Genomic DNA, 16,541 nt, shown 5'->3' on the forward strand with positions numbered 1-16,541 from the left:
CTCTGCCCTTAGAGTAAAATGACACTAAATCTGCACACTTCTCTCTTTTGTCCATTTTACTTTTTCTAAGTTAAGTGTTTGCCTGTCTTATAGCTGCAGAGAGCAGAGAAAACACGGTTTTTAGAAAATACAAGTATGGCATTTTTAAGGACAGTGCTTATTTGGTCTCATTAGTAGGCTAGTTAACTGACAGGAAGAACATCTTAATTGCTCATTAACTCTGATGATGTTCCTTTGTCTGGTGTCAAGGTCTGAGAGAGCACAGGGCATTTGTGGAAATGCTGCTTCTTGGGGGACAGCTAGAGCACCTTTGAATCCTGGCTTTAAAACTCCTTGCTAGGGTAGTTATTTTTTCTTTTGGTTGATAGGATGAGCCATGCTGGAGATTAAATATTATTTTGGGGGAGCCACTAGGTCTTCCTCTGTCATTGATTAAGGACATGTCATTGATTAAAGACTGCTGGCTAGACTGTAATCTGCAAAACCTGACCGACAATGTAAAGAAGAGTTGGAGAACAGCCTTTGCTGGGTCTCGGTCGCCTCCGCCCACCTGGCTTTGCTGCACACAGGCCTGAGCAGTAGACATGTTTCCACAGATTGTTCGGTCCCTTCCTCAAAGCACACAAAGAAACCCAGAGACTCCAATTAAGAATGTGTCTACCAAGAAGCACTGCCCACATGCTTGCTTATGTGCTACCATGTATGCAATGGTTGTATCGAACATTAAACTATCAATTAGCAAAGAATTCAGGCTACCAAGGAATAGGAAAAGTCATTTATCTTTGAGGTGTCACGTTCTCAGGGGTAGGCTCAAAATGGGCTTTGCTGGACCTACATTATGTAAGTCAGGGGCTTATGTCCCTCCTCATCCTGAAGCACCCTCTACACATCAGTAAATCACCACAGGTCTAAGATTTATCTCTGTCATAGCACAGTGTGCCAAAAGCAGGTACCTGCCTGCCCCGAGAGGCCCAGTTTATTTAAAGGTACAACGGAGACAGCAGATGTTCTACACAGATGCTTCCCCTGCCAGGAGACACTTATTAAACACCTTACCTTCCTCACTGCCCACCAGCTAGTATAATTTATTTCAGCATCACACTGGGTAAAAGAATACAGTTTTCTTCCAGACTTAACTGGGAAAAAAAAAAATACAAAGTACAACAACAAAACGACCGAATGGTCTTTTTTGGTATTCCAGCTTCATTTGTAAATAATTCCGAATGCAGCAATGTTTATCAGTCAGTCTTTACTGTTTTCTAGTGACACAAAAATCAGTTTCCAGTGGAAAACTGACCTTCCACAGAGAGTGAGGTACACCCGTCTTCCCTTAGCACCCTAGCCTTCTATGCACCGAGGGACCTTTCCATGAGACGAATCAGAACAAGTAGGAAGTGGGCACCATCAGGAAGACCTCTGAGGCTTTACATCTTTGTATGCTGTGAGGTAAACAGACATGCCTGGCACCGAGCTAAAACAGCCTAAAAATAAGCCTACTGCATTCTGGAACCCTCAATAAAGATGATTGCACTTTCCCGGGTCTGTGCTAGTATGAAGAAGCCGTTAGATCATTCTTTGCGCAGGCCTGCCTATCTCTTAGGCATATATGCATGCGTGAGATGCAGGGCTATGAGATGCCCTATTATCTAACTTCACCAGAAGGGGGCGGGCTTCCGACTGCTACTACTTCCTGTGCCCCTGGTGCTGTGTGGTGGGTCTAGTCCTTCGGCATCTGCTGCGGCATTCGGGATGGTATGACTTTCAGATTCTAGCCACTCTAGTAGGCACATGCAGCATTAACTCATTCAAGTTCTAGCTTTTACGTGTCCATGATGGGCAGTGGTGACAAGCACTTTGAACTAGTAAAGCTGAGGGGCAGTGACGGAAGTCAGAAAAATTTTTACCCTCGTGGTTCTACGGCTGCATACAAGTGCAAACCACTGAGCTGCATACCTACCATTTAGGCGTTTTAGTGATAGATGCTTTTGCAGGGGAAGGGAAAGAAAGACATCCATCGGTGTGGTAACCCGGAAAGGCGGGGGCGGGGGGGGGCGGGGGGGGAGGTTACAACAAGGCTACAAAGTGAATGCCAGGCCAGCTTGGGTAAGATGTGAAACCCTGTCTCCAAAAATACAAACAGAAAGGAACAAGGAACCACGCAAGAAAAGACGACAATGGGATGGCGACATGTGGCTAGGATGCTCTGGGCCCTTTGGCCTCCTTCATCTTGCTACCTCGCCACAAATACCCTGCAGAGGCTACAGATAAATGAATAAGGTAGAGTTCCCTCTGCGCTTACGGTGTTATGGAGAGTGAGGGGAAAATGTAATGCATGGCTTTATCTTAATAGCACTTTTCTTTATTAATTGCTCTATATCACTGGCACATAAGCCAGAACTGGATATAAGCCAAACAAGAAAGCACATGTCACTATAGCTTGTTTCTGAGAAGTAAAGCGATTGACGCTTTGTTAAATATGATATTGATGGAAACAGATGGAATGTTTCTAAGAACACCGTGGGCACCCTGCTTCTCACCAGACACGCCCTGAGTTTGCTTCTTTGTGCTTTTAATGGTGCAGTATGATTCTATATGATGATTTATTTAACCTGTGTCCTGTTGCTGAACCATTATACTATTTAGGCTTTCCAAAGCAAATGGTTAGAATGTAATTTAAAGTAGCTTAATATTTATATTAATCTCAGTAACTTTGTAAAAGCTGGGTCCTATATGACCACAAAAGTGTATTTTAAATAGCACGGGTATGCTTCAACTGATGTTGGTGAAGATACATAAATACATATAGTACAACCTTGACATCTGGCTCTTTAGGGTTAAGTGCAATAGAAATAAGACAGTTTTGGACTCTTAGCAAACTGTCATGTGGTGGCTGGAGAGATGGCTCAGTGATTAAGAGCACACCTGCTCTTCCAGAGGTCCTGAATTCAATTTCCAGCAACCACATGGTGGCTCACAACCATCTATAATATGATCTGATGCCCTCTTCTGCAGATAAAGCACTCATAAACAATAAATAAAAAGGAAGGAAGGAAAGAAGAAAAACTCTCTTAAAGTAAACCTTGTCATTCTACACTACAAAGAAACACATGAATCTCCAGTTTTCCTGTCAATAGCACAACACAACCAGCCATACATAGCAGGTACAGCAGATAGAGCACATAAGTCGGACAAAGACCACAGGAGAGGCTGGAGCCAATGGAAGAGCCTTTCCTACATGCCTACTTGGTATATGCAACCATCACGTGGCTTTGTGAAGCAACTCAACAGCACATGATCTGAGGGCACACTTCATGCGAGGTGTGAGCATATAGTCTTTTCATTATGAACCACTTCTAAAAGGGGGACTACTGAAGACAAGTTGAGTTCTAGTTAACAATTTACATAGCCTTAACTCAAGTGTGTGTGTGTGTGTGTGTGTGTGTGTGTGTGTGTGTGTGTGTATTCCTCTCTCAAGCAGGCATGGTGGGATACAGTTTCAGTGTGTGGGAGGACTACTTGAGAAGAAAGCTAAGCAACAAAAGAAAGAAAGAAAGAAAGAATGACAAACAGCCTTCTCATACATGGAAGGTAAATCCCTCCCAACACAATTTATATCATGATTTAAAAAATTCTTATCAGGAATTTTTGCTGAAAAATAAAACTTTCAAACTATCAGAATGATAGAACTGAGCCAGACATATAGGGGCAGATGTCTCAGGTGTTTCCATTGCCGTAACAGAACACCTGAGCCTGGGTAATTTACAAAGGAAATGTATGTTTCAGCTCATAGTTCTTAGCCTGGGAAGTACAAGAGCAAGGCATTAGCAGAAGCCTTAAAAGGTCGCCTCATGGGAGAAGACAGAAAGGCAGGCAGGTAGGAGCATTCAAACTGGAAGGGCACCCCGTACAGCAACCCAGTTACACAGGAGCAAGAGAGATCACTCCCATTAGAAAAGCACCAATAGATTGTTCTTTAACAATCTAGTCATCCCCTCCTCTCATGGTGTGACACACTTGGAGTCAAGGATTACCATGACTGGCATGGGTGAACTAGCTCACAGCAGCAACTAAGGACGAGAGTCAAAGATGCGTGATCATGCTCTCTGTAAGTAAGATACTCACTTCTGAATTTAGCAAAGAGCTGTCTATAGTGGTGACACACAGTGCCAAGTCTCTGGCTTTCAGAATTCAAGATAGTACATCTTGAAGACAGTGAGTGAAGACAGGGAAGGCCCTCTGGCTCAGTTCTGCAGACGACTGTGCTGAGGAAGACAGACAGTCAGGCATGCTGATGTCTGCTTCAAATCACAGCTCAGCAACAGTCTGCCTGGCTCCTCTTTCCCTGACTAGTTGGGCTGTGTACCTTGTAGGAATAGACACATCAGCCTTCCAGTCTGGTATTTCCAGCTTAGAATGTGATCCTCTGGACAAGACACTTTGTGTGTGTGTGTGTGTATGTGTGTGTGTGTGTGTGTGTGTGTGTGTGTGTGTGTGTGTGTGTGTGTGTATAACGAACATTTTGCCACCTGAGCCATCTTCCCAGTCCCAGCTTATGTTTTAAACACCTTTGTGCTAATTTGTATTTCTCCTCGGTGACAATGTATCACTTTATAACCATAACAATGCTACTACCCTAAACCTAAGAGGCCACAACAGATCACAGCCTTCATCAGTTCAGGGATGCAGTGACATCATGATACATGGAGCAATACATTAAGCAAAGGATCAGAGTAATACCGTATCTCCCTGCCCCCATCAGACTCAAGTAGCAGTTAAATGCTTAATATAATCAACAGCACAGCTCCTTATGAACACCCAAAGAAACTGCAGCTCAATTAGGACATAAAATATTCAGATACTCCCTTGAGACATGCTATGCATCATTTTGAAGTGTGCTTGCAATGCTTAGAAAGAAGCCAGAAAACTATTAAAAACACAATTTTGTTTGTTGAACGTATCAACTATTAAGTTTATATATCGAAGCCTAGGACCGCCAGTTACAAACAAAACAAAGCAAAACAAACACAAAAAGGGGGAGGGGATACTATTTATTCTGTGTTATTATTTTGGCCCCGATATGAGGCTCTGAAAATTTCTTCACATCTCTTGATCAAGGAGAACACAGGATGCAGGCAATTTTAACATACCACCCAATAGCCCATTTTCTGAATTAATACATTTCTTTTTTTTGAGAAACATCAAGACTGCAGAAGGCCAGTAGCAATGGTTTTCTCAAATTATCTTATGGAACACCAAATACAAATATCAATAACTTCAGAGACTGAAAACTTGCATAAGTTACTGGAAAATCCAAACAACTGTGTTAGTAAACCCCTTGCCCAGTTGGTTCTTACAGTCGCTCGTGGTTGCTGCAGCAGAATATGTCACCAGTTGGCAAGTAAGGCCGTCCCCTCTCCTAAGCCAAAGGCTACTTACTGCCGTTCTTTCCTACATCCACTACATTGCTAGGCTGAGCTCCAGTAGGTTGCTGAACTCTCCTGCTGCCCATCAAAGTGCAGAGCATTCTTACCTCATAGCAAAGACCAAGACTTATTCATAATTTCAGCCTACAGTGCTTCACCCTTGGCCCTGCTGGTATGAGGGACTGAGACACCTCTCCCCCCCTCCCCCCACCCTGTCCCCCAACAACAGTGATTCTGAAAACAGACCAGGCAGCCCAGTGGATAGTCTCTATGTGGAAGGAGAAGGGGCGATGGGGGAACTAATCCATTAGCTAGCAGTCTTGCTATACTTTTCTTGTCACCTGTGCTCATTAGCATATGAATGGTGTCTACATGGTGAGTGTGGGCTCAGAAAAATTACATATTAAATCACATACAGTCTCTCATATCAATTTCCCAACATGTTTAAATTGTTTACAGGCTATTCTAATACTTTTAAGTGGTGGGCCCTAAATAGAAGCCTTCTACCTTCTAGAAGGAACCTACATAGAATTCTCATTTCTCTATTACTCCTCTTCCATGCTTACAGATGGTTATGTGCAATACTTCTATTTCTTTACATGTACAATTTCACACCTAAACATGGTCTCAAAGAGAAAACATTCTTTGTTGAAATGAATATCCCTGACATGCGGAGTAGGGAGAAAGCCAGTAATTTACACTGAAACTGCGTTCAGACAATCGGGCAGATGGCACTTTTTTTTTTCTTACTATGTAGAAGTTTTTCTCAGGGAAAACACATCAAATTACTAAAGGAGAGAAAGAAAAGAGAGGCTAAGCGGTCACACAGAATTAGCATCAGCTATACATCTCTGTCCTGGCTGTAGCGCTCCTAAGCCAAGCAAGGCAGCAGCTGGAATTTGCATACATTAGAAACCACCAACTGCATATGACTGCATTAAGCCAAAGCATGCGTGTACACACACACACACACACACACACACACACACACACACACACACACACAGTGCAGCTAAGTTACAACCATATCATGTGCACATTTATCAAAGCAGAGCTTCCTCATAGATTTGTGTGAGTTTATCTTCAGGAAGTCTTTCATTTGTACAACAGGAGACCTAACTTTCAAACCCTTGTCTCCCTCCTCTACAATACCTCCTAGTCTTGCCTTCCTCCAGTCTACTCCTAGAAAACAGCAAAAGTGGACTTAGCAATAGGGGCAATTAACTCAATCAAAGTCCTTGTATACACACATGAGCATGTCGCAATGAAACCTATTTTGTTCAATAAATATAACTGACTTAAAAAAAAAAACACTGAATGCAATTTAGTCCACGTTTTTATTATTTCCCATACAATAAAATAATCCAGACAAACACTACCTTTACATGCCTTGATGTTAGTACAGAGAAAGGAAGAATGTACAGTTTAATTACAACAAATCCCCCTCATTTAAATCATACTTCGGCTGATTGCCTTGAATATATGATTGTTATAAGCAGGGCCCGAAGATATCAACAGCAAAAGTGCTAGTTATTAATTAGGAGCCTATTTCTTTTCCATTATGGCGACCAATTTCATTCTCCAGCCAAGGCTTTTGTAGTGTGTCTTGCCTTGATTTCACATATGGCTAAGGAGCAACCCAGTTGCACAGTGTGTGGGTGGGTGTGGGCATGTGTGCCGGGGGATGATCACTCAGCCTGATCGTCACAGGACAGCCAGTGTGGATGTGGACACGCGCTTTTCAGAAATCGAACAGAAGATACCCAACATTACCGCACACATCAGCAAGGAGTTCCAGATTAAATGAGGACACAGGCCCCAGGCTGGCACATAAAAGTTGGAAAGTACAGAATTTTGTGCCCAAGGCCAGCTGAACTTGGTGGCAGGTTATTAACGAAGGACAATGGGGAGAGGGACCAGAAGTTACGCAAGGCGTGGAGAGGGAAAGAACAAAAACCGCAGCGAGCTAATGCTCCTAGCTGGCATCTGCCTTTTGACTCAAAGAAAGAGATGGCCCTTTTCCAAATTTTGCCTACTATTATGGTATCAGCTGCCTCTTGGACTCATTTTTGAGTGCTGACTGCCAACAGAACAAGACAAGACTTCTGCTAATTGTGAATGTGCGAGTCTTTGAAATAATAGCGATCTCTCCACTTCTTCTACAAAGGCCACTTTGGTGTTATTATTCCTGCCATGCACTTTACAGCTTGTAATTATGGCCAGGTATTATTTGGAAATACTAGAAAATCCTGAGGTGAAAAAATCTGCTGCCTCGACTCCCTAACTTACTTTTACAATATATTTAAATGAAGAATGCTCTTAAACTAATTGGTGTGGGCTTGGTATTCTTGCTCTCAGCAAATTTCTTTCAGCTGATGTTTTAAAAAAAAAAGCACAACTATTAACTAACACTCCTTATCATAACAATCCATGAACCCCAGAAAAAAAATAAATATGCACACAGACTTAGGAACTACTGTTCCCAATCTATCTTCAGTCAAGAAGCAAAAATAAACGCGACAAATAATACGAAGCTTCTAAAGTAAATCTCTAAGGAATGCTTGACTCAAGCCCCGGAGAAGGAAACCCTATGCGCAATGCTGAGACGTGTAGAGAACAGAATAAACACAAACGCTAGGCCCTGTGAACAGTCACTTGCCTGGAGTATACATACGCAAGAGCGGAGGAGGTAGAACAAGCAGCAAACAGCAACCCTACACTGGTGTGTGGGAACCTGCTGACCTCCTCAGATTTGAACGCCAACAAGAACCAGGAGGAAGCCAGGAGAAGGGTAAGGACTGAGGACTGGCTAAGGAAAAGACCACAAAACCACTGGCGCTAATACAGGGGCATCCAGACAATAGCTGCCGGGTACTTCTCGGGGCTTCCACAGGTCTCACAAGAGAGAAACCAGAGAAAGAAGTGTCCCTGTCACCTTCGTGGCAAATAAAGACAGGATGGCCTAACAGTGTGCATCTAACTCCTCCTGACTGCTGTGAAGAACACAGGACTATCTATGTCATATCTGTGCTAACACCTGCTAGGCAGAAGCTAATGAGGTCCTAACGGGATTTAGGAGACACCTCAAACGCACCAGGAAGAAATAACCACATCAAAGATAGACTTCCGACAAGTCAGTGGGATCGGTGGCGGGGAGGGTTAAGTTTAATGCCAACTTGATATAATTTAAATTCAAAGAAGGAACCTCAGCTGAGAATATATCCAGACCTGGGCAACTCTGTAGGGCATTTCTTGATTGATTATTGATATAGGGGGACCTGGGACGACCAGATACATGGTGCCACCCCTGGGCTGCTGAGCAGGGGACCAGAAGCAAGCCAGTCAGCAGCACTCTTCCATGGGCTCAGCCTTCATTCCTGTCTCCAGGTTCCTGCCTTGAGGCCCTGCCCTGACTGCTTTTGATGACAGACGGTGATGTGAAACTATAAAGCAGAAACAAACCCTTTTCTTCCCACGTTGCTTTTGTCTGTGGTGTTTTGTGACAGCAATAGAAACCCAATGAGGAGAGAAATTGGTACAAGGCTCATTGAATGCTGCTGTGTTTGACCTGATCATGTTTTGGGGAGGATGGTGGAGGCACTTTTGAACTTTGGGCTGGAAGGAACATTGAATTATTCTGCAATGGGCTGTTCCTGTGGGAGCTTGGAGGAATGCTGAGAGCAGTACACACAGTGGAGGCCTGACTTGTGAAGTTCTGGAGGAAAGCTTTAGACGCAACTCAGACTCTGTCGGGACTGTTCAACATTTTGAAACCAAGAGTCTGTGGTCCTGGTCAGCTCGGGCTGAAGAATCAACCGTGATTAGCAGGAGACACTAATCACTCACGTGAAACCTCCGCTTTGTTGGGATGGTCAAAACCAGTCATCTGTGGCTAAAGAATAGGCTATGATGAAGAAGAGCCCAGCACATCTAAACAAAATCATCTGCACAGTGTTTCTCAGGACCAGCACACAGAAGTCGTGGTGCAGACGGGGCCAAGGCTGCATGTCAAGCCATCAGCCAAATTTCTTCATGTATAACAATCTCCCACCTGTAACTGATGTTGGTGGCATCAAGCTGCCAGAGTTGAAGAGGTCAAGGAGAGAAGGTACACCTCAGTTGTACCTCAGACTTAAAGCGGCTGTGAAGAGTAGTTGAGGCACGGCTCCATGTAACAGGGACCGAGTTATTGGGAGGGATCTCAGGAGACACTATGGGGGAAGGTGTAGTGCGGCTGCAGTGGCAAGCCAACGTTTTTGAGATTCCAGTACGGGGGGCGGGGGGCAGTCAGCAAGAGTGCAGCATCTGTGGATAGGGGCCAGCTTGATTCTATGAGGGACGCTGATGTGCGCTATAAATGTCAGAGCTGGGGAAGTGGAGACCTGTGGAGACTGCAGGATTGTAAGTGGGTCCCAGACTGTGCCTTGGAATGAAAAAAACAAACAAAACCCTATATAACCTACATTAGCTTTTACAGGAGCCCACAGTTAGGGAAATTTGGATTTTATAATAGCTTTGGATATTTGAGAAACTTTACATATCTTAGGGAAACTCTGAAAGACACCTTAGATGTTTTAAAGAGGCTGAACACTTAAATTGTTTGAATTATTAAAGACTGTGGGAGTTTTTAAAAGTTAGAGAGTTGTATATTGTGATATTAACATTAACATGTTATCCTGGGGACAGATGAGGAAGAAGAGCCCTAGCTGAACAGAGATGTGTTTGTGTGTCAAGCTGACACAGGGTCAGCTGTGCTTACGTCCACTTGATATACGTTAAGAGTTATTTAGGAAGAGGGAACCTCAACTGAGAAAACAGCCCTACCATTGACCTAAGTGTGGGAAAGCCTGTGGGGCATTTCCGTGATTGGTGTAGGAAGGCCCAGCTCACTGGGTGGCGCCCCCTTGGGGCTGCTAGTCTGAAGTGCTATCCGAAAGCAGGCTGGGCAAGCCACAAAGAGCAAGCCCGTTAGCAGCACTCCTCCCTTAGCTCTGCTTCCGGTCCCACCTCCAGGCTCCTGCCTTGAGGTCCTGCCCTGACCTCCTGTGATGATGGACCGTACGTTGAAACAAACCCATTTCTCCCCAAGTTGCTCCTGCTCGTTGCTGTTTCATTAGAATAATAGAAATCCTAATATAGACTCTTGGGGGTGGGGAGCAAAATAACAGGGTGTAGTCTTTATTAAAAAAAAAAATCAAAGCTAGGAGTGGTGGCACACACCTTTAATCCCAGCACTTGGGAGGCAGAGGCAGCAGATTGATGTGAGTTCAAAGCCAGCCTGGTCTACAAAGCTAGTCCAGGACAGCCAACCCTGTCTCGAAAAAACAAACAACAACAACAAAAATCAAAGACAACATTGGTGGCTTAAAAAACAAAGCTGGTCTAATGTGGCTCAGTGTATAAAGTGCCCACACCTCCAAACCTAGTTACCTGCAAACCATCACTGAGCCCATGGTGGAAGAACAGAACCCACTCCAAGTGACTTTTCTCACACACACACACACACACACACACACACACACACACACACACACACGAATAAAAATAAAAAGTAGCTATAAACATTTTTTTGAAGGAAAACTGGTGAGTTTTGGTTTGGATTCCATGTTAGATGTTGGGGAATTGCTCATTTTCTTAGATGTGACAAGCTGCCGTGTGTAAGCAGCAGGATGTCCTCTGTTCTTGCGAGACCCATACCACAGCACTGGGAGGTAAAGTAACATGATGCGTGCAAACCGCTGTTACAGGCCGCAGCCAAGACGACCCTCCCCTTTGCCTTCCCTTTGGTGCAAATACATTCACCCAGGAAGTGCACATTCACATAAGGCTGGGAAGACTGCGAGCTGCATCCCACAGAGCGCCTCAGTGGCAATGGTATACTAATGATTTTAATTAGTTCTGCTCTGAGGAAACTCATTTATTAAATTAATTGTCCCCAAAGTTGCTTGACCACAGAATTTTACTTTCAATGAATGTTCTAAATAGAATATGGAAGTAATTTCAAACAAACTGATCTAAGGCAACATTCTGCACAGTAGTGAGAGATAACAGCAAAGGCTCTGCTTTTGTAGACTGCTTACATTCATTCCAACTTTTTTTCCTCAAAATACTTTATCATTGTTTTATTAAGATAAAAAGGATATATTTTGAAAGATTTTAAAAATTATTTTTTTTGCTTTTTTCCCCCCTATGGGAAAATTCTTGATTTCTTTTGTTATTATTTAAAATGATGATGATCTGGTACACAGGGTTTTGTATCCTACTTGACTCATTTAATAATATCGTAATTATACTTTTACCACTACATGTTTTAATAATGTTGCTCTTAACATGTGTAAAATGTTTCATGGTATAACAAAACTATAAATTATTTAGTCTTCATTCAGATTATTATACACGTAAAAGTATTTCATAATTACCATTTACAAAATAAGTAGTAGACATACAAATATGGGATTATTATCTCTCTAGGAAGAGCGACTCCTCTTTATGAAATAACTGAGCATACACCTCTTGCATGACCCTCCCTCACGAGCTTCACAGAAGTCAGAGAGTGAACAAAGACCCCATCGTCAGTACATAGAAACTGCGCTACAACCACCCCATCGGCAGTACATAGAAACTGCGCTACAACCACCAAATGTGGTTGAGATTTAGCATAGCTTTGCTAATACACAACACGTTAGTATCTGACGCACGTTGCTTGTTTTTGTTTTTAGTTATATGTTCAAACTGGTTTCCTTTTTATTAGTAAGGGTTGGTGTTAATTACTGTGTTATATGAGTCCTTTACATGTTAATGACATTCTCTGTTGCTCTTCTCTATTTTTCTACTGCTTTTCCCGTTAGAGAAGATGGTAACAAAAAAATAACAACCACTCACCTACATTACTGCTTATACTTTCCTTTTTGGAATACTTGATTTTATGTTTCATAAGATTAGTTTAGAATCGGGTATATTAGGTGTTCAGGCTCAAACCTGAATCTTCCTCCCAAGCAACTTAAATTATCAAGGAACAATCTTCAGACAATAGATTTGCCTGGTGCCCTGGTTCTAGGATGTGCTCACTGTTACAAAGATTCCAAACAAGGTCATGGGGGGGTCTCAGAGGTAGATGGGCTCTTTGAAGGACCAATGTCAATTAACAGGCGCTACTGTGGGTTTCTGTAGAAGGAAAGGAGATAATGCTTTACATTCAGAAACTATACTTGTAAGTGAATGGGGGAAGGAGGGGACCATCTGACTGCGTGGAGAAATCAGTGGTGAGCTCATGAGAACAACTGGGCAGGGAGAGCGCACCACAAACACCTTGGACTTACAAAGTGTAGGTTGTAACTACCTCAACCAAATGACTGGTTTACACAGACGCAGAACCAAAGCCCTTGGCCTCAAAATAATCCCAGTGTCTTCTCATCAGGCCTACCTTTCTTTGGCAGGAAGAGCAACAGTAACTTTTGAAAAATCAAATTATGCTACTTTCCCTGAAACGTTTTATAAATGAGATGACGGATCATAAAAAATATTAATTAAAAGAGGATTGGGAGAAAAAATTTAAGTTGTTTATCTTGCTGCCCAGCATGGTGCTCCTTTCTGAGTTGTTTTCTTAATTGTTTTTCAGACAACTGGATTAAGCCTGGTCAGGTGTGGTGGTGCATGCCTTTGGTGGAGAAGGATGAAGTGCCAAAGGCCAGCCTGGGCTACATGGGACCTGTCTCAAGAGAGGGAGATGGCTTGGCAGTTAAGAGTACTGGCTACTCTTGCAGAGGACACTGGCTTGATTCCAGCACTCACAAAGTGACTCACAGTCATCGACCGGAACTCCAGTTCCAGAAAATCTGACACCTTCTTCTGCATGCGTGTGCTACACAGATGCACATGAAGGCAAAATACCCATACAGATAAAATAAATAAAATCTTTAAAAATACAGGATTAAGTGTATGGAGCCTGTAAAGGCGGTATGTATCTTATTTCCTGCCCACTACTAAATACTTAAATATTTCTGCTTATTTTCTGTTCAATATTATTTTTGTTTATATTAGCTTAATAACCAGTACAGGTCTACAAATGAAACATTCGCAAAAGCTGACTCTAACTTCCTTTTCTGAGCCACAAAATGAAGGACCTTCCTTTGCAGTTACATTCAAGTCTCTAAAGCCACTCCGAAATGGCGGGCCCATCAGAGGATGTTTCCAGCTATCAATCCCTTACACCAGCAGTTTTTAACCTGTTGGTCTCCACCCCTTGGTGGGGGGTGTGGAATCACGCTTTCACGGGGGTCGCCTAAGAAAATCGGAAAACACAGCTATTTCTATTATGACTCACAACAGTAGCAAAATTACGGCAATGAAGTGACAACAAAAATAATCTTCTGGTTGGGATGGTCCCCACACCATGAGGAGCTGTATTAAGGGGTCACATCATTAGGAAGGTTGAGAACCACTGCTCTACACACTTGTCTCTGAAAGATACAGAAGGCGAGTAATTTACTGAAGGGAGCTCCTCTCTTTCTGAGAAATAAATGCCTGCTCTAGTTTGGATCTGATGCCAGTTAAAGGATCGGCGCTGAGGGCTTTGTCTCCAGCTGGACGGGCTTATAACTGAACGAGCTATTACAAGGTGGGGTCTTCTTAGTGAAACAGGTCAGCAGGAGCCTGTTTCTGAAGGCCCTGTCTTGCTCTGGGCCTCTTCTTGTCTGGCATTCTCTGCTTTGCAGTAGCCGAGGGATGAGCAGCCTGTCACAAGTTCCCACCACGACACTCTGTGCTACCTCGGCTCAAAACAATGGATCCAGCGGACCTGGGACTGAAATGGCTGAGCACACCTCACCCCCCCTCACACACATACCCGCCCCCAGTCAAAACTAAAAAATCCACTCTTGGGCACACCATCAGGGGTGAAAAAAACTAAAGCAGCACCTTTGCTACTGACTCCTTTAAAACCGGAGGAGAGGGGGGCATGAGACAAACTCAAGACACGAAACTTCACAAAAGGAGGCCTATTCTCTTTTGGTTGAATCTTTTCTCTTACATTTGATACGGGAACTTTCTAGACCCCATGTTCATATTCTGACTCAACCTGCTTGAATTTTCCTCTGATCTTTTACCATTTTCGAAGGCTTGCCACTGGCAGGCATTTCTTTTTTTCTTTTTTGAGCAGATGCCAATAATCCAATACTGTCCCCTCAAAAACCTAAGTGTTAACCTATTCTAACATGTGTGCACTCTGTGGTTCCTGGGATTTCTCTGAAGCCAGTGTGGAAGGGGATGGAGACAAGTTGTTCACTCTATGCCCATGAGCCCTGCCCTGCTTTGCTTGCCCATGACACACTATGTCTAGCCACGTGTACAGGAATATCTATGAGGATTCGTTACGGCACTGGCTCTGGAGAGTGCACTTATTCCAACTTAGAGTTGAGGCGATTCGGTGCCAGGCAGAGAAAGCATAGCAGAAGGGTGAGGTGGCTGGTCACACTGTGTCCCAGGTCAGGAAATAGAAATACATGAATTCTGCTGTTCCACATGCTTCCTCTACTTATTCAGTCCAGGAACCCAGGCCATGGGATGCTTAAAGTTTTAAATGAAGATTTCAAGTCTCTTCGAGTTGGCCACTGAGATCACGCATCATAACACCGCTCTGCCGGGACTGTTGAACTACAGGACTTGTGTGCCCCATGCCAGTTTTTCTGTCTTCTTCTGTCTCTCAGTGCTCAGTTCAAAAGCAAGGGCTGGCTTGAATAGAACCCTTATTTCTCTGTTCGCAACAACACTCAAAGCAGCTCCCTAGAATGTTTTTGACGTCTCTGAAAAGTACAAATTTCGGAAGCCCCAAGCGTCTCCTCCTCTGTGGAGACGTGAGGACACTCCTGATTCCACTCACCCCTAGCACCCACCGAGCCTCTCCTGGGTACTTGAACTGGCGGTTACTTGCGCAGCGCAGTATATGGCATAGGTGCTATAATCTTACAAAACTGAGAAGACACCATGAAGCTTTTCAGAGCAGATCCCTGACGGGAGGAGGTGGTATCAAGTAAGAACATACACAACCGGAGACAGTGAAAGGGGGGAGGACCCCATCTTCTACCTCTATGTACCCTGTCCCTGGACAGTACACTACATGAAGTGTAGCAATGTTACCGAGTAAGTGGCCACTTACTTACAGTATGACAATAATGAAAATAGCCATAGCCAACTTCATAGGCCAAACCTAGAGCAAAGACAGCAAAAGAATACTAATCCTTCAACAACAATTTGTAGAATAACCTTCCGGTGTGTTAAGGTGTGTTAAGACTGCAAAGCCCTAGGCTTTGCCTCTGGAGGGATCGATTCGGTAGGATTCAAACCTGAGTCCCTTTGGTTCCAAGGCTGTGATATACGGTGATATGGTGCCTCCTTTACAGCTGTGAATTCCAAAGCTAACTTTTCTTGTGTACTTAAGTGGGTTTCGTTTTGCCTTGTTCCACATTTCTTGATGTTAATGTTAGAGCACAGAGCTCAGCAGGCCTATAAAAAGAATACTTAACAAAGCATCCAGTCTGGCACCTTGGGAGATGGAGCTGCAGGACAGCAGCATCACACCCCATTCTTTGAGATCACAATCTACACGGGGTTTTCATCTATACACCCCCTTTTTTTTATATAAACTATTCAAAGCTTAATTTGCTACAAATAGTCCTTCTCCAGACCACCTTACCACAAGGCCGGTCTTAAAATAACCACAGGATCCAGGGCTCTTACCTCGGTCCCAGAGGCTGGCTCTTAGTGCTCTTTCCAGCTGTTCCTCCTCACTCAGTCCTGCTGTGTAGACATCGTAGTTCCTGTGAGTTTCTTCATAGGCCCCTGCTCTGCCATCCGGGTGGTGATTCTGATACCCAGAGGGGCCTGTGAGCACAGTCAAATGGTTAAAGATGCCAGTGATGGACTTGTCTCTTGCTTCAGAATTCAAGCTTTGTAAATGCAAACACCAGCAAATAACTCATGTCGCTATTTTGAGCATGATAATAATCTAACTTAGAAAAGATGACATGACACACATAGAAAACTCCCACAAGAGGGGCAATGACGGTCCTGTCACCATTACAACCACAGTGCCCAACATGCCCGGACAGGAATGAGATCGCA

At 43.6% G+C, this 16,541-nt stretch overlaps 1 protein-coding gene across 6 annotated transcripts in view; it reads right to left on the reverse strand.

The window, feature by feature from the left end:
- Positions 1-16,541, reverse strand: part of RHBDD1 (rhomboid domain containing 1) — a 115,756-nt gene that overhangs the window by 36,052 nt on the left and 63,163 nt on the right. For all 6 annotated transcript variants that reach the window (XM_084779828.1, XM_084779823.1, XM_084779825.1 and 3 more), the window contains one exon: positions 16,158-16,301. In XM_084779828.1, coding sequence (XP_084635954.1) covers positions 16,158-16,301 — 144 coding nt within the window. The remainder of the gene's footprint in view (positions 1-16,157; positions 16,302-16,541) is intronic.

Source organism: Acomys minous (genome assembly GCF_964271855.1).
Source record: "Acomys minous genome assembly, chromosome: 4".
Lineage (NCBI taxonomy): Eukaryota > Metazoa > Chordata > Mammalia > Rodentia > Muridae > Acomys > Acomys minous.